The sequence below is a fragment of the Balaenoptera acutorostrata genome, chromosome 6, assembly GCF_949987535.1.
Source record: "Balaenoptera acutorostrata chromosome 6, mBalAcu1.1, whole genome shotgun sequence".
Lineage (NCBI taxonomy): Eukaryota > Metazoa > Chordata > Mammalia > Artiodactyla > Balaenopteridae > Balaenoptera > Balaenoptera acutorostrata.
In genome coordinates, this window is record NC_080069.1 from 105,421,360 (window position 1) to 105,444,523 (window position 23,164).

The following is a 23,164-nucleotide window of genomic DNA, read 5'->3' on the forward strand; positions in this document are numbered from 1 at the left end:
TACCATTTTTTTAAGCTCTCTGGGACAGAATTTCTACCTCTACCACTTCTGCCTCTTCTGATATGAGCATTAGAACAACTTCTTCCCATTCGCTTTCCATACAAGTTTGAGGAATGCAAGATGTCGGAAAGAGGCTGTAATTGATCGTGTTCTTTTGCTCCCAGTGAAATGATTTGCAAACCATTTTCCGCTTTCTTGTTTCTTCCATGGAAATAATGCACTGGCATCCCATTAACTGCTCCCTCCCAGGCCTCACGTTTCTACCTCCCTATTTGTCCTTCACCTTTCCGTTTCCCTCGTGTGGACAGTGGAGGCTGTGTGTATTCACCCCATTTCCCGATTGTCCCTACCTGAGTGTTGGAGGGAGATAAAATATTCCAGAGCGGAGGAAGGTGGGCATTGGAGTTGACCCAGACCTGGGCTTATAGCTGTGGGATGTTGGATAAATGCCTGAAATTCTTAAATGGGGATATTGTGTATGTGTGTTGGGGAACCCATCAAGAGGATTCGGTGAGAGGCGTTGAAAGCCCACACACTAGCGCCGGGTGGGAAGTTAGCTCAGGGAGCGAGTCTGGGGTACCCGCAGGGGCCAGGCCATGGGGTGGGAAGTAGGCAAGAGTGGGTGGTGGGGACTGTGGTGAGCCAGGTATGTCAGCTCTAGCTGACCAGTCGTGTGGGACTACGTGTTGCTTTCAGAAGCTGAAATCTGGCTTTCTTGGGGGTGAAATGCCTTTATTTTTATATATTGACTGTTTAAATTGAAGCCCGCCATCTGGTTTTGCCAGCTTGCAGCTTCTCGAAAGCACTCATCCAAAGGTAGCTGCTGTTGTTTTTATTGTAGGTCCTCAATCCTTCATCTGCAATCCTGAAATTCGAAAAGCTTGAAAACAAAAAGATGTTTTGTAACTGGTGAGGAGGCAGAACTTGACCTGAAGGGAGAAGAGGCTAGTGGCCGGTTTCGTTTAGCCCACTTAGGGCTGACTGCATAAGTTTTACTCTAGAAATATCAACGTGCTTGAGTACCGGGGGCTCCCCAGACCCTGCCAGGGTTATTTCAAAATAGAGAACACATGCGCCACATTGCCTTTCTAAAATTGGAAAGGTTCTGAATTTGGAAACACATGTACGCTAGAGTCTTGAACCTGCATTATTCTAACTGTGATTACTATTATTATTAATGTTTTGACAAAGCTGGGGACTGCATCTCCAACCAGGGGTGGTGGAGAACCCAGGCGTTTTTCCCATGCCCTTGGCCTCCTCATCGAGGTCCCCCCAGCAGTGGCCTAGGAGTCAGGATCCCCGGGTATTTGTCACGCAGTCCTCATGAGACTTCAGGCAGCTCCCTCCTCTCCCAGGGCCTCAGTCTCTCCATCTGAACCAAAATTTTATGATTTCTGAAAATTTCATTTGGTCAGCCTTATCTTCCCATCGCCCAACCCCAAATAAAAGAGATTATGAAGCAGTGCTCTCTTGCCTCATCCTGCTTGCAGGGTTGGGGGACGGACTATTTTAACATAATAGGATTTTCCCCCTCCAGTTGGTAGGAATAAACCTTCAGCTACTGTTTTATTGGAAATCCCAGCTGAAAATGAAAATGGTGCAATTCAATCTCAGATTTAGTTGGTTACTTACTTTTCACTGAGTCCCCAGGGCTCTGTGGTTGCTGGGTTTGTGTTGGCAGTGGGTGCTCAGTTGGATTTAAAGGGCCAAGCAAATTGGGGTTGTGGGGGGGGGTTGGCTGTCCTAACTCCCTCTTACCACTGGGGGCAGACTTTTCTAGCCTGGAAGAATGGAGCAGGGCGTTGTGGCTGGCTCACCCCTCTGAAGGCTGGTGTTTGAGCGGGAGCTTGGTAAGGCACAGTGGGTAGAATCTGTGTTTTCCTCTTGGCTGATTTAGGTGTTCTGGGTTTCTTTTGCAGGCTGACGGAGCCAGTGCAGCTGGAAGGAAAAGCACGGCAAGCAGGTATGCTCCGCCTCCACCGCCCCCTACTGCACCCCCCCCAAACCCCCCCCCCCCCCTCGCCGTCTTCTTCTCCCTGGTTTCACGACTAACAGCTACCTCTCTGTGGTCATCACCTTCCACCTGAAAGGATGAATGGTCCAGGCCAGCTCCCTTTGTTGAGAAGTAGTCATACTTCCCTGGAGGATATGAGGTTGTGGGTAGCACTTTCCAGCCCTCCTGGTGCCCTCTCTGGGCACCTGTGACTGGAATCTAAGGATGACTCAGTGCTGAACTGGCCTTGGCCGCTCACGTTGGAGGAGACTTACGGTGAAGAAGTGCAAGACTGGGCAGAAGGACCTGGACTTGAATCCCAAATCTCGGCTGCTGCATTGTGAACTCCAGGGACGCCCATCCTAGTCTGGAATTCATCAGTACCGCTTGGGTCCTGCGCTCGTATCCTGAACCCGTCCCTCCAAAGCAGGAGGATGCCATATTCTGCTTAGCCACACCTCACTCTCGGAGCTGGCAGGAGATGGGGGAGGGGTGGTCCCCATAGGAGAGCTGGGCTGTCGTTACCAAAGATGGGGGAAAGCGATGCTGGACAGGCCCATGTAGTAGACGTCCGCCACCAGGGGCGCAGGCAGGCACTTACTTGGTATAAATGTTAGTGCTGCTGCTGCTGTTCGTTAGGTAGAGCAGAGCTGCAGTGGCCAGATGACCTTTATTTAGGGCATTGGAGGCAAGAAGAAGGCAAGGGACAGACTAGAGAGATGGCTCTCCAGGCCACACCCTCAAAATCTAGAACAGGCTCTGGGATAACCTACTGGAGCTGGGTGTGCCAAGCAGAGGAGTTTGCCCTTTAGCACATGGAACACTAGTTCTTTAAATGTTAATAGATTTTTATGGAAAAAAAAGGGTTCTATGGCCAAATACATTTGAAGGATGGTGAGTTAAACAAAGTCAACAGATTTCTTTGCTGTGGAACTTTTCCAAGCATTTCATGTGCTAGTGTGTTTGCTTGAGAGCATCTGAGAGAGAGAGAGAGGGGAATGACATGTTTCTCAAACTTACTTAACTACGGAACGCTCTTATTGAGGTTTATCCCATGGAGCCAGTGTTCTGTGCAACGTGCTTTGGGAAACCGAGAGAGCAGAAGAGTAAGGTGTTCAGCCCTGTGTTTCAGGGAGATCACTCTGGCCCCCGTTTGCAGGAGATACCAGGCTGGAGGTCAGTGTGTCCCACCCAAGCCACCATGGCCTGGCTTCCACCCACCTCCCCAGTGTCCTCGTATGTCTCCCCCTTGCTCAGTCTGTTTTAGCTACCCTGACCTTCTCTTATTTATCTAACACTGTAAGCCAGGGGTCGCCCATTTTTACCTAGAAAGGGTCAGATAGAAAGTATTTTACACTTCACAGGCCATAGGTCTCTGTGGCAGCTTCTCAACTCTGCCAGTGTAATTCGAAAGCAGCCATAGATAATACGTAAATACACAAGTGGTCATGGTTTGCCAACCCCTGGCCTGAGAGCCTTTGCAGCTGCCGTTCCTTTGCCTGGGATGTTCTTTTCCCTGATCTTCCCATGATTCGTGCCCTTTCATCCTTCAGGTCTCAGTTCCATCCTCCCCTCTGAGAAGCCTTTTCTGACCCCCTCTGACCCTGCCTGTGTCCCTCGTGGCCTGTTTATGCTCTTCGGTTATTCCACGTATTTGTGTACTTTTCTCTGCCTCTTGACTGCCAACTCCCGAGGCAGAGGCCACGTCTGTCTTGTTCACTGCTGTGGGCTGGCCTCCAGCCGGTGCTCAGTGAGTGCTTATGGGATAGGTACACTGAGTGAGATGGGAGAAGATGCATGATGTAGGAGTCAGGAGTGTGGGCTGGAATGGAGGGCTGCACGGCCGGGCTTGGGCCTGGGAATCTGGATAGTGACTCGCGTGGCCAGCAGCTGCCCAGATCCTTTGTGTTTCTCTCCTGGGCCCCTGGTAGTGGAATCTTGCGTAAGAACAGCGTATGAGGCTACGGCCTGCGGGGCAGTGGGAGTCCCTAGACTGGCAGTGCCTGGAAGAGTTTCCTGGATCTGAGTGTCAGGACTGGAAGGGGCCTCGGGCTTTGTCAGGTTCCCCTCCCCGCTCCCAATGCCCTTCATTGTACACATGGTGAAGAAAGGCCCTGCTCAGGGTCATGTGCTGAGTGAGTGGCAGCGTCAGGCCTTGACCCTGCCTAAGCCAGTGCTTTCTCTACACGGTGATGCTGTACTCAAGTGAGGGTCTAGCCAGCCTCCCCCACTGCCCTCTCGTGTTCATTGAGCACCTGCTAGGTTAGGCCCAGTGCTCTGTGCTATGGACTCAGGTGGATTAGATGCTAATTTATTCATCCAGCAGATATTTGAGCATCTTGCTGTGTGGCAGGCACTGTTCAAAGTGCTGGGTCTGCAGCAGTGAATGGAGACAAATTTCCCTTCACTCCTCATCACTTGTATGTGGATGTGGTCCTTGCCCTCACTCTCTAACGCATGAATCTCTCCCATACCAGCATCTCTGCCTGGTGATCAGAAGACAGCAGGCGGGTTTCCCCACTGTGCTCATAGGTGCCTGAAGCTCTGTTTTGAGTCTTATCAGCCCAAGGCTGTAGTGAGAGGGAGAAGAGTGCTGCGATAGATTAGAGACGCTTGCCCCGGTCGGGGGAGGCGGGAGGTGGCATGTGTGCCATCTATTTGCTCTCCCTGATTAACCTAGGTTTGCATATACTCAGTGATGGAGCCCCCCCCATGTTATTACCACAGTGCCAGAATATACACCAGGAAGGGCCAGCCCAGACCTTAGTGTGTGACTTGAGATGTAAAGAAAACGTTTCTAATAATAATAATAACAACTACCATTTAGTCAGGCTCTGAGCTAAGTGATTTACATTTATTAATTGATGTAATCTTTATCACAGCTCTGTGAAGGATGTGCTTATTATTCCCATTTTACTGCTCAGGAAGCTGAGGCCCAGAGAGGTGTACAGGCATCAGGCTGCCCGGTTGGAAGTGAGCAGCAGAGCCAGCGTGCCTGCCCAGGTCTGACTCCTCTGATGCAGGTGCCTCACCGCTGTGCCCTCCTGCTTCCCCGCAGGAAGTGATCAGTTTACAGAGGTTAGAGGAGCCTGTTAGGGGACCAGGGCTGGGCCATAGGCTGGGGGCTCGTCCAGAAGGCAGGGCCTCCAAAGGAGCTCACAAGTGCGTTTATACCGATTCTGTCATTAAAGCTAACAGAGCATCTCTGAAGGACCAAAGCAGCATTATTGTGGAGTGACCCAGCTTTCAGTGTGAGAAGTAAGTTCTGCATTTCAAACATCTCTGCACGTTTGTCCAGAGAACATTAACATAGTCCTTAGCTGACGCCACTGGTGAATTTGACCCCAGCCTTGGGTTAGATTGGCCAGGTGGGGTTTAGAGTTGTAGATACTTGATGGAACATTAGACTCATGCAGCCCCTGTTTCAGATGGGGAGACAAAGACCCGAGGCTCCCTGAAGTCAGAGTTAGGCTGGATGGCCCTGGTCGGGACTGACCTTGAAGGACCTGTGACCCTCTGGCCTCCGCTCCCTGCTCCCAGCCGTGCCGCGCATGCTGTGTTACCACACCAGGGTCTGCTTTCGTCCCAGCTCCTTCCTTTTGGCCCAGAACACCTAATTTTGTTCCTTCTCCAGAGGGCCTCTGGCTAAACCCCAAAACCAACAGCATGGGCTGCTAAAGAATGAGTGTCAAATTGAGGGGGACAAGGAGAGGTGGTGTTTCTGATCCTAGGAAACAACTAACTGTGGTTTGGTTTACTTCCCTGTAACCCAACCTGGGTTGATCTTACAAGACCATTGATTCCAGCACTTGAGGTTAATGCTAACCTAGTGTGCAGGTTACAGATCACGTAGCACAACTGCAGCCAAACGTCACTTATTTTAAGAAGCGTGGGAGGCTGCGGGGCCTTAACTGTGGAAAATTCTAAAGGAAACGCAGTTTTCATAATCAAGTAAATGTAGCTACAGGCTTGCTGTAATGAAGAAATATGCCCTTTTTTTTTGTCAGTTGAAGGTTTTCAGAGCTGGAAGGACTCTGTAGATAATCTGGTCCAACCCTTTCATCTGGAGATAAGACAGCCCGGGATAGAAGAAGTTGAGGGACTCACTTGTTCACCGGGTGTACCAGTTGCCTAACAAATGATCAGGATCTTCTAGACAGGGAGATTGGGGTCTGGGAGAAGGTGATAAGACCAAGTCTCATTCATTCATTCCACAAACACTTACTGAGTGCCTGCTAAGTCCTGGGGTCTGACCTAGGTTCTGGAAATACAGTGGTGAGCAAAACAGAAATCCCTGGTCTTGTGGAGCTGATGTTCTAGTGGGAGTGGAGGAGACATAATAAATACTGAAAACACATTGTATGCCATTTGGTAAAAAGTGCTGTAGGGGGAAAGCAGGGAGGGGGGTTGGGAGAGTCAGAAGGAGTATTGTATCAGCAAGAAGGTGACATTTGAACAAGAATCTGAAGGAAATGAGGGACTGAGCCAAGCAGTCATTTGGGGGAAGTGCATTCCAGGCCGAGGGAACAATAGGTGCAAAGGCCCTGGGGCAGGAGTGTTACTGGAGCAACCGCAAGGAGGCCCATGTGGCTGCGTAGGGCCTTGGAGACTTTTGTCAGGACTTTGGCTTTTACCCTGTGTGAGATGGGGAGCTACTGGGGATTTTGAGCAGAGGAGTGACATGATATGCTTTGGTTTTAAAAGGATCATTCTGGTTGCCAGGAGGAGAATAAACTGCAGGGGGCAAGATGTTACAAGACATATTGCCAAGGGTTCAGGACAGGCAGGATCTTAGAAGATAGGCTTGGAAGGGAGCTTCCAAAAGGCCCTTTTTTCAGGGCTGAGGAATCCATTTCAGCAAAGCATTGTGTAAGTCCTGCATCCAAAATGCACAGCCTCCTGCTTGGTCCTGGGAGAGCCCCAGAGTGGAGCAGCATGGTCCCTGTGGCTCCCACTCTCCATGCCTGGTCTGCTGGGCATCTAACTCACCCTCTGTCTGAGCCCAGACTACCTGGGTTCAGATCTGGCACCATCTACTGCCTGGTTGTGTGACCTTAGGCTAGTTACCTGACCTCAGTTTCCTCATCTGTAAAATGGGGATTATATTCATACCTCCCTCATAGTGGTGTCAGTGAGTATTAAGTGCAGTAATAATGATATGTCTACCCTTAGCACAATACCTGGCCTATAGTAGGTGCTCAATAAATGCTTGTTTTTATCACCACCATCACCACGATTCTGAATTCCATTCCTAGGAGGAGGGAACAGTGGGTGGCAATTGATTTCTTTTTTTTTTTTTCTTTGTTGGAGAGGAAAGATTGCTTTATTCAGGAGGCCAGCAACCTGGGGAGAAGATGGACTCGCATCCAAGAACCAACTCCCAAGATTCTGCTTGACCATGAAAGTTTTTAAAGGGAAAAAGGGGAAGTTAATCAATCGCAGTTAATCATTTGGGGAGGGGGTCAGAGTCTTTTATCTTCCACTGTGTGCAGATTTTCTTCTGATTGGTTGGTGGTGAGGTAACAGGGTGCTGCTCCAGGCATCATACTCAGCCTGAAGTTACCAACCTACACCTGGATGGGGGCCTTAGTTCCTGCAGAAGAACTCAGAGATATTGTTATGTATATTCCTTGAGGAAAACCCAGAACCCTGCTTTATTATTGCACTTCTGTTTCTTCACTGCTCTTCCTTTGTTTCTGCATTCCCTCCCCTCCCTGACAAGCAACTGTTTGAATCTGCCCTTTGGTACTCAGGGAAGGTCTAGGAGGCTGAAGCTTCTTTCCTACAAACAAGAAATGGGGACACAGAAAGGATTTCTACTGAGGAGGGCCCCACAGGGTCCTGCTCAGTTTCACACAGTGTCAGCAAAGTTCTGTTGCCACTTAGCATTCACCTCTAGGAGCAAAAAAGTAAGTGGCTAGGTTTAAGATGCCCATGAGCTTCCTTCTCCAGCGATGTAATACACCTGGCCCTTTTGAAACCGTGCACCTCAGATTGGGACTTGAACCCACGTGCCAGGACACGAACCCAGCCTAAACCCAGACTGGGACTTGAACCCACATGGCCGGACTCGAACCCAGCCAAAACTCAGATTGGAACTTGAGCCCATGCAGCTGGGACTCAAACCCAGCCAAAACCCACTGTCTTCCAACTGAGATCACACACCTGGTTTCAGGACTCAATGAAGTTCAGGTTCTTGATGTCTCATCACTGAAAGGATCCAGTGAGAGACAAAGTGATAGGTAAGAAGTGGATTTATTTAGAGAGAAACACACTGCACCAACAGAGTGTGGGCCATCTCAGCAGGTGAGAAAGGCACCAGGGTATGGGGTTGTCAGTTTTTATGGGGGGGGGGGGGGGGTAATTTCATAGACTAATGAGTGGGAGGAGTATTCTAGCTATTTTGGGAAGAGGTGGGGATTTCCAGGAATTGGGCCACCGCCCACTTTTTGATCCTTATGGTCGGCCTTGGACCTGTCATGGCGCCTGTGGGTATGTCATTCAGCTTGCTGATGTGTTACAGTGAGCATATACTGAGGCTCAAGGTCTAGTGGAAGTCAACTTGTCCGATTTGTCCGCCGTCTTGGACCCATTTGGTTCTAATCAGTTTATGTCATGTTCTCAGGCTATGTCATTCTTTCAGAGGTTGTGCCCTGCCCCCTTCCGTCCTGTTTCATTACCATATCAGAGATTTTACTCCCATATTCTTATGGGAATCAGAAGTAAAACAGGAGGGAAGGAGGCGCAGGGCACAACCTCTGAAAGAATGACATAGCCTGAGGACATGACATAAACTGATTAGAACCAAATGGGTCCAAGATGGCGGACAAATCGACTTCCACCAGACCTTGAGCCTCAGTATATGCTCACATCAGCAAGCTAAATGACACACCCACAGGTGCCATGACAGGTCCAAGGCCGACCATAAGGATCAAAAAGTGGGCGGTGGCCCAATTCCTGGAAATCCCCACCCCTTCCTAAAATAGCTGGAATACTCCTCCCACTCATTAGCCTATGAAATTACCCACCCCTATAAAAACTGACAACCCCATACCCTGGTGCCTTTCTCACCCTCTGAGACGGCCCACGCTCTGTCTGTGGAGTGTGTTTCTCTCTAAATAAATCCACTTCTTACCTATCACTTTGTCTCTCACTGAATTCTTTCTGTGATGAGACATCAAGAACCTGAGCTTCATTAAGTCCTGAAACCAGGTGTGTGATCTCAGTTGGAAGACTGTGGGTTTTGGCCAGGTTCGAGTCCCGGCCGCATGGGTTCGAGTCCCAATCTGAGGTTTCAGAAGGGCGATGGTCCATCTTCTGTAACTGCTTCCAGGCTGAGTAGGGGCATTGACCCTGCCTGTCAGGGAGTAAAAATCTCTGGATGCCTGATCTAGGGGCCCCAGGGGCAGGGCAGCTCTTTGTTTTAAGTCAGTATGGGCTGGAATCCTCACATAGCCATCATCTTGGTGTGGAACTGTTGTAACTGCTTCCATAGCCTTTCTATGAATCTTCTTGATCATGAAGCACTTTTTGTAACAGCATCAGAGTACAAAAGTATCTTTAAATGACAAAAGAGTTAAAATGCATGTTTAAACATCTGATTACAGTGTAATCCATAAAGAAAGTTGGTTACAATAACCAGAATTACCAACGATTACATTTAACTTAACATACCAAATAATCCTAGTTAAATATTTCTCTTAAAGGTACCTCAGGGGATCTCTAAAGTACCCCACAGTTATCTGGAAATCAAAAGAAACTTAATTAAAATTTGGTATTTGGGAAGCTTGTCAAAAGTTTTAAAACATTTGGTCAAATAAGATCATAGGTCACTGTGAGACAATACTTATTCCTTAATCAAAGTTACAAAAGATCTCAAAAACAAATACAGATCACTTACAGGCAAAGAAACTCATACTATTTGTTATTATAAGCAGCATTTCAAGAAAACTTTGAAGGGAGAAACCAAATCCAGTCTTGTTTTAGCCCATTCCTGACAAAATCCATTTACCCAACTAATGATCATGCATAACTCTTTTCAGTTTTTTTCATTCTTCACACCTTCGTTTACTAAAAACACATATCTTACTTTTCTTAAAAGTTTTTTTCTCATTTACTTTTCTTGTTGACAAATTTGTAGAAGATAGAATAAGGTCTTATTTGACCTCTGATAAACCTCGGTACAACAGAAGTATTATGCTTAACACTGATGACTCTTACATGTCTCTATTAATCAAACCAACAAGCTTAGCCACCTTCAATACCAGATATCAGTTTAGTACTGAATATTTTCCAGATGCCATGAACCTGAAATTCATTCTGGCCAGATTATTTTCTATTTCTGAGTATTTATATAAGTGCTTAATTTTTTAAAAGCCAATTAAGTAGAGCTCTTTTACGAATTAATTTTTAGCAATACCATACACCTACAACACACATATAGATACATATGAACACACAAACACAGAGGCCTCATAGTTCCCATTCCAAAAATTCAGCCCTGAGTCAGGGTACAACATGAAAGCCATCAGTTACAAGGGGTTGGATTCAAATTAGGCTTCTAGCAGATGGAACAAATCAAGGTCACCTATCTAGATGGCTAAATCCTTTTTACTAGTGTTTGCAGAGAAGACACTTAAGATTTCTATTTATCCTTGTGACAAGTCAAGTTCTAAATTACTTTTCCACCGTGCAATTTGGTCAAGATTTGCGCTTATGATTTTAGATGTTATCCCTTCCAAGGTAGTCCCCCAAACAGGTATTAGTGCCCAAAAAGTTGTCACAAAGAAACGGCACAGAAGACGTCCCCACCGGTGTTGACGAAGAGTGGAAGTTGGTCTAGCTGGTTTCAGGACTTAATGAATTTCAGGCTCTTTATGTCTCATCGCAGAAAGAATTCAGTACGAGTCAAAATGATAGGTAAGAAGTGGATTTATTTAGAGAGAAACACACTCCGCGGACAGAGTGTGGGCCATCTCAACAGGTGAGAAAGGGCAGTTGATTTCTCATAGAGCCTGGAGATGGGAGAGAGGCTGGAGGTGAGGATGAGTGTGGGTGGGAGTGGAGCTCGTGTTTGTGGAGGGGCTACTGTGAACCACATCCTGTGTCCTGCACTTGCTCCTGCCAGGGGCCACCTGAGGCAGTGATTGGCATCCCTTGTCCTCAAAGAGAACTGGGAAATAGACTCATTCACCGTCAGCCAAATAATCAAATGGCTTTGGGCCTTGCTGAGTCTTGTCCTTTAAGCCAAGATTTTCCACTGGTGGAGAGTTTAATCTCATAACCACATGTGTACGGCTGCATAATTATTTTTAAAATAATATCTTCTTCTTGTTTAGCATTTTGGTTTTCAGCAGGAAAATTAAAGTAGCCCTAAACAAATTAACCTTATTTGCACAAAATTTCAATAGTATCAGTAGGCCTGATGCTAGTCAATGACCAGTATGGTATTAGCAGAATGAATTATTTGAGAACCAGCTCTGGGTATATTTTAGTCAGGCTGCATCTTCATCTTGACTCTAGGTTTATGTTCCTGTAATTGGAGCTCATTTGATTTCCAGAAATGTGTGTTCTCACCCTACCAAGCTTGGGCCAAAGTTTGGCTTACAAAAATCATAAATTGCAGGCTGATTCTGAGGGTTCACATACTTGCTCCAAAGGGACCCCTTGCTTTTCTGGATGGGCAGAGTTCACTTTCTGCTTAATCAGTTACTGTTAAGCCTAGCCTATGCACAAATAGGGCCGATTCTGGAAAATTCAGACATCCTTGGATTTGTCCTCTGGAGACAGCCACAGAAATGCAAACTACAAGTCATATGCGTCAAAATCGGTAAATCCTTTTTCCAAATGGTACTGCGTTCTTGAGCTTGGGGTGGTCCAGCAAAGGGAAGTGCTTGGGATCTCTAGGGAACCTGGGCTCAGTCCACCCACCCAGCTCGAGTTTCCCACCTGTGCTCCTTGAGCAAATTAAGCAAGTTCTCCGTGTGAAGCTGCAGTTACCAGTTCAGAGCATCTGGAAGTCTTGTCCTGAAGAAGCACATTCTTGAGAATGAAACCAGGATGATCTGACCTGGTTGCTTCTTGAGCCCCTTAATGACAAGGGCCCTCGATCTGAGAAAGTATCTCGGGAAACATCCACAGCCTCACTGTCTGTCTGGCTCTGCCAACAGGAGAGAAAAATCCTCACCCCTTGGCTTCCACTTCTTCCAGGTTCGATGCAAACCGCGATGGTTAAGAGCATGGGTGCATCACACCTACCATCTTGGTCATGCCCACCTTCCCATCCTGTAGTGAACCTGCCGACGTGTGTCCCCACCTCTCCCTCCTCTTCATCGCTGCTGCGTGTAGGGGGCCGTGCCCTCCACTCCTTTGGTTTTCACAGGGACTAAACATTCCTCTCCTGCCTTCATTTATGAGTTCCCCACCCATGGCCTAAGAGCTCATCTTTTTCATAGTTGGACCAAACTTTTCACATTTTGCCTGGCGAGTGCTTGGTAAGGACAGGAGTTAATGAGTTAACAGTTAATGAGTCCCACTATGTGTGTGGTGCTGTGCTGGGTGCCTTATGAACATCTCTGTGCTTTAATCTTCTTTTTTTTTTTTTGGCTGTGTTGGGTCTTCGTTGCTGTGCCCGGGCTTTCTCTAGTTGCGGTGAGCGGGGGCTACTTTTCATTGTGGTGCACGGGCCTCTCATAGCGGTGGCTTCTCTTGTTGCGGATCACGGGCTCTAGGTGTGTGGGCTTCAGTAGTTGTGGCTCGCGGGCTCTAGAGCACAGGCTTAGTAGTTGTGGCGCACGGGCTTAGTTGCTCCACGGCATGTGGGATCTTCCTGGACCGGGGCTCGAACCCGTGTCCCCTGCATTGGCAGGCGGATTCTTAACCACTGAGCCACCAGGGAAACCCTGTGCTTTAATCTTCTAGACAACCCTTTGAGGTTAGTGCTGACACGTCAGGAAAGAGAGGTGTGGGCAGGTTAGGAAGCTTGGCAATGGTCCACACACCTAGTTTATCATCCTCAGACCCCTTGGAGGGCTGGACTGTGTAGCAAGGAGTCTCGTTTGTGTGTCCGGGGGCAGCACGCCTCTGGGCAGTGAGGGTCCAGGCCCAGGTGCTCACATTAGGGCGTGTGGACAGAGCTGGCTGTGCATTCCAGACCTCAGTCTGTCATCAGCCCATCTCAAGGACTGGTGGGTGAAGAGCAGAGGGGTGGAGGCCAGATGTAGTGCCAGGATGGGACGAGCACGTTGGAGGGACGGCAGAGCTTTCTAAGCAGCTGGGCAGCTGCTGGTATCAGTTGTCAATGTGGGCAGGATAGAAGGGGAGCAGTCCTATTGGGAAGCTTCTTTACATTTCATTCCAAGGAGGATGGCCAGAGGAGTTGGGCATCAGAGATCGAGGCCAAGTCACAGCCTCAGCAGGAAATAACATTGACGGCAGAAAGGGTGTATTTATCCTCTGTTTATATGGCCAGCAAGAGAACCTAGGTATGGCCTCACTCTGTGGTTGAGTTACCTGCTCTCTGGGGTCTGTGTGGGCCACCATGGGTGCCCCGGAAGATGCAGGACAGTGGGCATGCGCTCCTCTGTGGCCTCCCCTTCCCCACCTGCCTGTCAAGGGCATTCTAAGTGGGTGAGAATTCCTGAGTCTGCAGGGTCCCAAAGTTGTGTAGGGAGAGCCGCGGCAAGGTGGGTCCTCAGAGAGCCGTGCGCATTGCTAGCTGATACGTATTGTACCAAGGCCAGACCCACTGGAAAACGAAGGCAGTGCATCTGTTTAAGATGCTATTAACAGTGATTCTGCTGACCTGGGCCAACCTTCCATGTGCCATGGCACCCTTGAAAGAAGCTCCCCGCTTTCCCCAGAGGGCCCTACCTGCTACATGTCAGAGTTTGTGACTTGACAGCATTGCTCCAGACTCCTGCTTTTCTCTATTTTAGGTTTAAATTAACCAGGGAATTAAACTCTTAATATTTAAGTCTTCATGCTGTCTTTCTGAGCTGCAGTATTACCCAGCGTTGTGGCTGACTGACACCATACACTGAAGAAAATTAGGTGCCTAAGAATTAACTCAAACTAATGATATATTTATGCATTGTAGGTTATTTTGAATTTCTAGACTGTTAAGAGTTGTTTAATAGGTTATTAGTTTTAATCTATTAATGTAATCTTTTCTACTTGACTATTTATTAAAATATATCAGTGGTACATGCCAGAAGTAGATCATTCTGAGAGTTATTAAGGCATGGGTGTTGGCGTGAAGATTTGAATCATGGGTGGAATCGTAAATACAGCTGCCTTGTTACTGGGGTTTGTGGAAACGGGGGTTTTGCTGTAGTTTCTCTCTTTTGGCCTTTCCAGGCTAGTGGTAAAGCGGCGACCTTTGTCCCCATTGTGTTTTCTGTCCTTGTGGCTAAAAACAGGACTCTTTGCATCCAAAGGACAGGTGTGAGCGCAGCATCCCTTCTAGGGCACATCAAGGAGAGTTGAAGGTCAGCACTGAACACGGAGCCCAAACACCTTTCTCTGTGGCAGAGATGGAGCCCTCCAATTGCTTTGTTTTCTTGCATTTCCGTGTTCCTGTTTTTAGCATCTAGCATGTGCCTGTTCGGTCAAGATACTAAGGATACTGTAGGAGACAAGGGAATACACACGTTCCCCACCCCTTGGAGCTTCCTGTCATTTAGTCATTTATTTGTTCATCCATTCAACAAGTGTTTTTATTATTTTCTCTTCTCTTGAGAAAAAAACAGAAATCATCCAAATGATTAGAAAAGCCCAGGGGTCGGAGTCAGGCAGACCTGGTTGAATCCTGCTTCTGTCACTAGAAAGCCGTGTGACCATGAGCAAGTCACTGTTTCTCCAGTCCTCAGTTTTCTTATCTGTAGAGCAAAACTGCCTGCTGTGTAAGGCATTGTGAAGAGCAGGGAGACAGTGCACGCATATGGCCTGAAGCAGCACTGTGGCTGGCCCGTCCTAGCCACTTGGTATGTCACAGCTGCCCTGTCCTCACCCACCCCCTTATTGGCATCATTGCCACCGGCATCTCTTCCACCCTGCATGCTGGCATTTTTGCACCTGCCGTTTTCTGTTTGTATCGTTCAGCAGACGTTAGCTGACATCAACCAGGGGCTAGGCACAGGGATACACAAAGCAGTGGGGTAGAGCCCTTACCTCTGAAGGTCTCCCAGAACCACATGGAACTGGCAGGCAGATTCAGATCAGGGACCTGTTAGAAGCAGAGGGGGCATTCCCAGAGCCACTGGTGGAGGCTGCAGGCTCCCTGGCAGTTGTCACCCTGAGACAGGGTGTCAGCGCCCCATGCCTGCCTGAGGGCCCCGAGTCTGCTAATGGAAGATATAATGGTGACCCTGCATCTTCAAGAGTTGAGGTCATTATGTATTATCAGATCATCACCTTGTCCACTTTGAACTTACATGTTATATGTCACTAGTATCTCAGTAAAGCTGGAGGAAAAGAAGAGTTGGTGTTAGAGCATTACCAAGGCTGCTGTATTTTGGCAATTTAGAAGGTAGGAAGAGTGCGTTACATTTAAGAAAATTTCCATTGGAAAGGATGGAGAGAAGACTGTGCCACTTCAGGAATAAACTTCACCTATTCAGAACGTTGGCTCTGGTGAAACGTCCTCAGCCCGTGTTGTACCGAGGGCCAGATGGGTGGGACATTGCTGCCTTCAGTCCTGGGTATCCGCTGAGGCAGTTCAACCATCGACAGTTCTTTTTGGGGGGTGGGTAGAGGGAGACTCCTCGAAGGCCACAATGGCATTGACCTTTGCAGGGCTCATTCTTGGCTCCTTCAGTGAAAAGGTGCTTATTGATCACCTCCCCCGTGCCAGGCGCTGCCATAGGTGCTGGCATGTGACAGTGAACCGAGGAGACAAAGTCCCCGTCCTCCGGTAGCTGTCATTCTGCTTGGGGAGACAGTGAAGAGGACGGGAAGTAACAAGCATGTTTCATGAATGGAGGGTAAACGCTGAGCAGAAGTCGTGGAGCCGGGAGGGGGTGTGGAGTGCTGAAGCTGGGGTGCAGCTGAGACGGCTGGCGTTTTGGATGAGGCGGCCACGGATCTCTCTGCCGGCACTGGGATGTTTGAGTAGAGACCTGGAGGAGTGGAGAACTCGCTGTGGGGACGTCTGGGGAGGAGGGCAGAGCGCTTCAGGCCTGAGGCAGGAGCTTGCCCTCGTGCTCAGGGGGCAGCGAGCAGGCTGGTGTGGCCAGCGAGGGGGGAGCGAGAGGGGTGGTGTGAGCAGATGTGGTCCGCGGGCTCGTGGGGCGTGTCACAGAGAGCCCTGAGGGTCGGGGTGAGGACTCTGGCGGCTGCGCCGAGTGAGACACGGACCCCTAAATGAGTGTTGAGCCGAGGAGAGACACGAGCTGGCCTAGCTGAATAGGATGGCTCTGGCTGCTGTGTCGAACGTCAGTTCTGGGGCGTTGGGCCAGGGTAGGACCAGGGAGACGGGCTGTGAGAATACTACAGCAAGACAGGAGAGAGGGGAAGGCGGCTTGGACGAGAGTGGTGGCCGTGGGGTGGTAAGGAGTGGTCAGGTTCTGGACATATTTTGAAGCTGGGGTTGATAGGATTTGCTGGTACATTGCTTCGTAGAGAGTGAGAGGGAAGAGACAAGGATGATTCCCAGAGTCTGGGTCTGAGGAGCTGGAGGGGTGGAATTATACTAACCGAAGTGGAGAAGACTGCCGTTATCTCGTGACAGTGTCTCAGGCTGTGGGGTTTAGCGGGAAGAGCACTGGGATTGGAGTCAGAAGAATTGTTTTCTTGACTTGGGGGAAGGGGCGTAGCCGCGGCTCAGTCTGGACCTGTAAATATGGGTGCGTGTTAGGCGTCCAGGCGGAAGTGTCCAGCGGGTAGTTGTCATGCGGGTCTGGAGCTCGGGGGGGAGGTCCAGGTTGGAGATATGATTTGGGATTTATCATCACATAGTTAATATTTAAAAGCATGAATCTAGGTGAGATCATGTAGGAAGTGAGTATGGATAAAAATAGAAGAGGCTCTAGAACTGATCCTTGGGGCAGGTTGACATATAAGGGTTGGGTTGGTGAAGAGGAATCAGCAGAAGATGGGGGAGTGGCTGGAAGGTGGGAGGCCCACCGGGCAGGCCCAGAGCTTAGTGAGGAAAGAGTTGGAGGAGGAGAGAGGGGAGCTCGTTAGAGGCTGCTGATAGAGGACGAACTCAATGAGGACCCAGAAGGGACTGTTGGATCTAGGAGAATGGAGGTCCCAGGAGGCCTTGGAAAGAACAGCCCTGGTGGAATGGGAGAGGCACAAACCTCATTGGACCTGGAAAGCATTGCCAAGGAGAAGCCTGCCAACATCTACGCATAATAATCATTTGTACTTAGGTCATCGGTAGGTGGGCAGCTGGGTAGAGCTGGAGGCCTAGGTCAGTGGTCAGCCTCTGCAGCAGGGTAAACACGGCCCCTGAAATCGTGGCTGGATGTGTGTTAATTCATTTAACACCCCATGTAGCCGTGCATTCATGAAGAGTGTATTTAAGCTCACCTTGAGGGCAGTTAACCCTCATTCGTAATGCTTGGAGTCTTTTAATGAGGTTTTATTCTAGAGGGAGTTAACCAAGTCATTGCTTACACAATGTGATTAGAGATTTCCCCCCCCCCACCTTAACATTGTTTCAGGTGGCTAAAGTACTAGAGTAAAGAAGCAGTGGCCTTTGGAGGAGGTAGAGTGGCCCTCAGGCTGAGTCTCGGAGCACAGACAGATGCCCTGCTCCCCGTCCTGTGCAAGGAGACATGCACACTTTCGGGGTAGAGGTCTGGCCTCCACCAGAGCCGTCGACATCTCAAACTCTAGCTCACTTGTCGTCAGATGGGAAAACCGAGTCAAGCAAGGGTGGGACTAAAATCCAGTGTGCTGAGGACTTCTCATTACTACTGTGACTTGGTAGAACTTGAAGCATTAGCATTTTCGATGGGATGATGTAGAAACTGTACTCAGAGAGAACGTTGTCTGACTCCCGGGCACTGGGCATCACTGGGACTCTTCCTTCAACATGGCCAGAAATGGAATTTGTCTTTGATCCCCCAATCCACTGAGAAGTTGTTTGGTTGCGTTGTCTTGGGCTGCAGGGCTCAGTGGGAACGGCCCCAGGATAGGAGTCGCAAGAGTTTTTCAGACAAGCTCATGGCTGGAAGTCTTGCGCCCTTGGGCATGCCGTTCATTCACCGTGTTGATTGAGTTCATACCATGCCGCAGGGCCCAGGCTAGGGCTGGATGTGGATGGGGACAGAACAGACACGGGCCCTGTCCTCTGTTCTGGTTCCCCGTCTGGCCACAGGGTGCTTGTGAGTGCCAGATGTGACGGGGTGAGTATAAGCACCGAACCATCTGGTAAGACCCAGAGGAAGATATTTGTTTCTGAAACTTCCCCAGGCAGGCTCTGCGGGCACATTGGACTGGCCATATCAGATTCAGTCCCGGGGATGAGTAAGAACGAAGCAAAAGAAAACTTTGGGGGTGGTGGAGGTCAGTGGTTTGCAAAGTTAACTGCTTTGGAGGTATTTCTTCCTATTTAGTCACGCCTAGTGTATTAGTTTCCTGTGGCTGGTGTAACAAATTACCACAAACTAGGTAGCTTAAAGCAAAAGAAATTTGATCTCACAGTTCTGGAGGCCAGAAGTCTGAAATCAAGGTCTTGGAGGCTCTGGGGAGATCTGCTCTTTGCCTCTTCAGCTTTGGGTGGCTGCAGCATTCCTTGGCTTGTAGAGCCGCATGGCTCCTCATCTGTGGTCATGCTGCCTCCTCTTCTCTGTACTGTCCCCTCTTCTGTCTGTAAATCTCCCACATGTCTCTTATGAGGACACTTGTCATTGCATACAGGGCCCACCCAGATAATCTAGAATGATCTCATCTCAAGATCCTTAAATGAATTACATCTACAAAGAGCCTTTTTTCAAATGAGTTTGCATTCACAGGTTCTGGGGATCAGGTCATAGGCCTGTCTTTCAGGGGAGCTGCCATTTACCACCCACAAAAAGCAAAGCTGTAGGTATCAAAGACGGAGAAAGTAGGGGTTCTTGGAGGTCTAGTCACCACCACCCTGTTATTCAGGCCTCATGGGTACTTCTGGGCCTTTGCTCTGGAACCCCTAGGCCTTTAAGGAAAACACTTTGAGAACCACTGCCTTAGTGAAAGGCCAGGGCTGTTAGGGAATTCCTTGGGCAGGGACCCAGTTGGTCTGGCTTCTCTCCTGGCATTCTGGGATGAGCAGTAACCAGTGACCACAGACCTCATGTACTTACTGAGAAATATCCTTTTAGTGCCTGACATTGGATTTTATGTTGAAGCGTGACTTGGGTTAAATATAAAATTCATAGCATATCTTGAGCAACTATTTTGTAGTTATCTATATATAAATCTATTTTACAGTGACACAAATAGAATAGATTATGAAGTGTCAGCATGTAGATAGATTCCAAGTGCTTTTTCACTAATATACCTAATGATTCGTGCTGAGAATATCCATGGGCTCCACTGTACATTTAAATGGATATAATTAAAATAATGAGCTCTATTTTAAAAAATGATACATGAAAAAATATTTTTTTAAAGAAGTTAGAAGGAGCTGCACCACTAATTCACAGTGATATAAGTACTTCTGCAATTCCATTGTTATTAGGATGCCTAATTAAATGTAAAGCATCCGAGAAAAGCAACATTTGGGCTTGTAAATCTAAAGTGTGAAGCTGGGGGAAGAGAAGTCCCCTGTGTTCCTCAGTGCAGCGAGGGCTCAGGGGTGTCACCTGTAAGAGAGTGGATGGTTGTGTGCTGTTGTGCTTGTGGGCAAGAGGGTGTAAGAGTCACCTGTGTGAGAGTCACCTGTGCAAGGCAGACGGGGCATTCAGAGACGGGGTCTAACGCCATCTCGAGCAAGCAGGGAAGGCTTCCCAGAGGCAGGGATGTCATCATGGACCAGTGTCATCATAACGGCAGCTGCCGTCCAAGGAGATCCACTCTGTACGGCTTTCTGGCTCACCTCCTGCCCCGCGCTGGCAAGGATCACAGACAAGGAAACTGAGACTTTAGCAGACAAGGAAACTGAGACTCGGAGAGGGGAATCTCTGTCTGGAGGTTGCGGGGTTTGTGGACACCCAACCTGTCAGACTCCCAACACCTCCTCCCTCCCACCAGGATGGCAGATGCTAATGAGGCCCTTGAGGGCAGGAAGGGACACTAGGTCTGTTAAGACAGGATGGTCAAGCGCTCACAGGCCCCGGAGGGAGGACGTTCTGGGCAGGGAGCTGTTCTGTGTCCTTCCCATCCTGTGACGTCCGCTGTGGGGAACACTGACAGGTGGGACACCTCCACTCTGGTGGGCCTCTCTGCGGGCCCTGGGAAACCCATCTGCCCTGAACTTGGGGCTTAGCCCCTTGTGCAGCCGGGGTCGGGACCAGCCAGGGCCAAGCCAGGGAGAGTCCTCAGCTGCCTGCCTGTCCAGCAGCCCCTAGGGCCCGTGGGTCGTGTTCTTGCCAGGCTGGCATGGAGGGTCGGACAGGGTCCCTGAGTTCTATCTCTGTGCTCAGCGTGCCTCAGGGTGGGCAGGACTGGCCAGTTGTAGCACCCACGTGGTCTCAGCTAGGGAATAGGGATCTCAGCAACTTTGATCACCAGTTTCCCTCAGCACTAGCCTCTCCACTCTAGGAGTCACTCTAGACAGTGTCCTGGTTGTACATTTTTGCAGTTGGTCCTCACGAGGCCCTTTGAGTTAGTGTGGGGCTCCCTGCCTCACTGGTGAGGAAACAGGCTCAGAGAGGGTCAGGGCCCACTCAGGGTTCCACGCTGGCATGACAGTGCTGTGCTTTAAACCCCACTGATTTACTTCCCCAGCCCCTGCACTAAAATCTACGAGTGTAAGACTCTTCCCCTGCGTTCTCTCGTTCCCTGCACACTTCTTTCCCCTGCCCCCCATATAGACGATAGGTACCCCAGAACATCTCCACTGGGGCCACCGTTCTAGGTCCCTTGCAGACATTGCCTTGTGTCTGCATCACAGTGCTGTGGGGTAGGTGCCGTGTTTATCCCCATCGTATGGGTGTGAAGACTGAGGCTCGGGGGTGAAGTCCCTTTTGCAGGAACCCACAACTTGAGAGAGTGCCAGTTCTGAGATTTGGCTCTGGGATGATCCAGATTCACAACCCAGTGCTCTTTCCATCTCAGTTCCTCGCATCTCCTTCCCGCCAGGCCATCAGGCAGCCTCTGCTCCCTCTTCGTGGTTTGCAGACGGCCTTTTCTCTGTGTCCTCACATGGTAGAGAAATAGCGGGAAAGAGATCTCCCTCCTTCTTCTAAGGCCACAGTCCTATCAGATAAGGGCCCTACTGTTCTGATCGTATTTAATCTTAATTACGTCCTGAAGGCCCTATCTCCAGATACAGTCACGTTGGGGATTAGGAGTTCACCACGTGAAGCGGGGGTGGGGAGACACACTGCAGTTCATAGGAGCACCCCAGTGGCCTTTCTCTGCCCCCTCGTCATCAGCTGGAGCCTTCCTTCTCTCTCTCTGCTCAGTTCCCCAACCTGGGAGAAAGTTGAGAGCTGGGCGGGACAGTGGACATGATAAAACCCATGTTCTTGTGGTAGATAGAGCTGGAAGCCCAGAGAGGGGAAGGGTCTTGTCCAGAGTCACAGAGCAAGCCCACTGCTGATCCAGGATGAGATCCCGGGTTCTGCCTCCCAGCCCGGGCACCTCCGCTAAGCTCCAGTTGGTATGCTAGCCGGCCTTGCCTGAGCATGCCTGAGCCTGGGCCTTGAAGTTCACAGTCCAGCTGCTTCTCTGGAGCACTGGAGAGGGCTGGACATGGCCAGGGCAGCATCGCCAGGCCTGGAACATGACCTGATTCCCCAGCTTGTGCATGCCTCAGCTTCCCCACCACTGCCAGAAGGATGAGGGGGCCCTTATAACACAGAGAGTCTCACTGAAAGGAGAACAGTTCAGGAGTGGATGGCCGGGACCTGGCTTCGTGCCTCGGCCTGCCACCAATCTTGTGTGTGGCCCTGGGCAGGTCGCAGCCCTGCTCTAGGCCTCAGGGCCCACCCTCAATATTGAGCATGTTAACTTGAGGATGTTTTCTCCTATTTGAAGAGCCACCTAGAGGCCAGACTGTGGGGGGCCAAGCGTTGGCTCCGTGGCCTCCCCCTCAGTGAGCCTTTTGGCCTGTATGTTCCCTACTGTAAAGCAGGGTGAGCTCTGCAGCCCTTCCGCCAAGGAGCAAAGGGAAGGGCACCACGCGCTCTGCATACATCAAGCCACTGAAACCCCTGCTGCTCAAAGTGCCATTGAGGACTAGCAGCACCTGCCTCCACTGGGCGCTTTGTTAGAAATGCAGAATCTCAGGCCAAGCCCCAGACCTGCTGGACCAAATCTGCATTTTACCAAGATTCTCAGCTGATTTATGGTCACACTGAAGCTTGAGAAGAACTGATTTCAACCAGCCAGAGCTTTTCTTGCAGGTCTCTTGTAACTCCAGTTGCAAGAGTTACTGGTCACATTTAGACCCCAGCTTTTCCATCTGCAAAATGGGTGCAGTTTGAGCCATCCTAGTCCAGTGATTTTCAAACTGTGTTCCTTGGAGCCCCAGGGTTCCCTGGAGGACCCTCAGGGGCAGCGGTGGGGACCTGTGCTTTAAGGTGAGGGTCACGTGAGAGGTGGGTCTATAGCTAAAAATTTTGCAACCCCCTTGGCTGGGGCGCTCCCAGGTAGGTCTGGGGTGAGTCTGGGGTCCACACTGAGCAGACTATCTTCTTTCCCAGGGAGCGCTTGAAGCGCAGCCAGAAGAGCACCAAGGTGGAGGGGCCAGAGCCTGTGCCGGCCGAGGCCTCGCTGAGCGCCGAGCAGGGAACGATGACAGAGGTGAAGGTCAAGACGGAGCTGCCCGATGATTACATCCAGGAGGTGATCTGGCAGGGCGAGGCCAAGGAGGAGAAGAAGGGGGTGAGCAAGGATGGGACCGGCGACGTGCCTGCCGAGATCTGCGTGGTGATTGGCGGTGTCCGCAACCAGCAGACCCTGGGTGAGCGCCCGTCCGCAGGGTCGGGCTGGGGCCAGGGTGGGAACGTGGAGCCGGAGTGCTAGGGAGGGAGGCCTGGGATCCCCAGGGGAGGTCCCTCCCCGGCTTAGAGAGCC

General features: G+C 49.9%; 1 protein-coding gene across 7 annotated transcripts in view; it reads left to right on the forward strand.

Annotated features, from left to right (window-relative positions):
* Window positions 1-23,164, forward strand: part of ZNF618 (zinc finger protein 618) — a 180,128-nt gene that overhangs the window by 94,872 nt on the left and 62,092 nt on the right. For all 7 annotated transcript variants that reach the window (XM_057549352.1, XM_057549356.1, XM_057549353.1 and 4 more), the window contains exons 2-3: window positions 1,920-1,963; window positions 22,792-23,051. In XM_057549352.1, coding sequence (XP_057405335.1) covers window positions 1,920-1,963; window positions 22,792-23,051 — 304 coding nt within the window. The remainder of the gene's footprint in view (window positions 1-1,919; window positions 1,964-22,791; window positions 23,052-23,164) is intronic.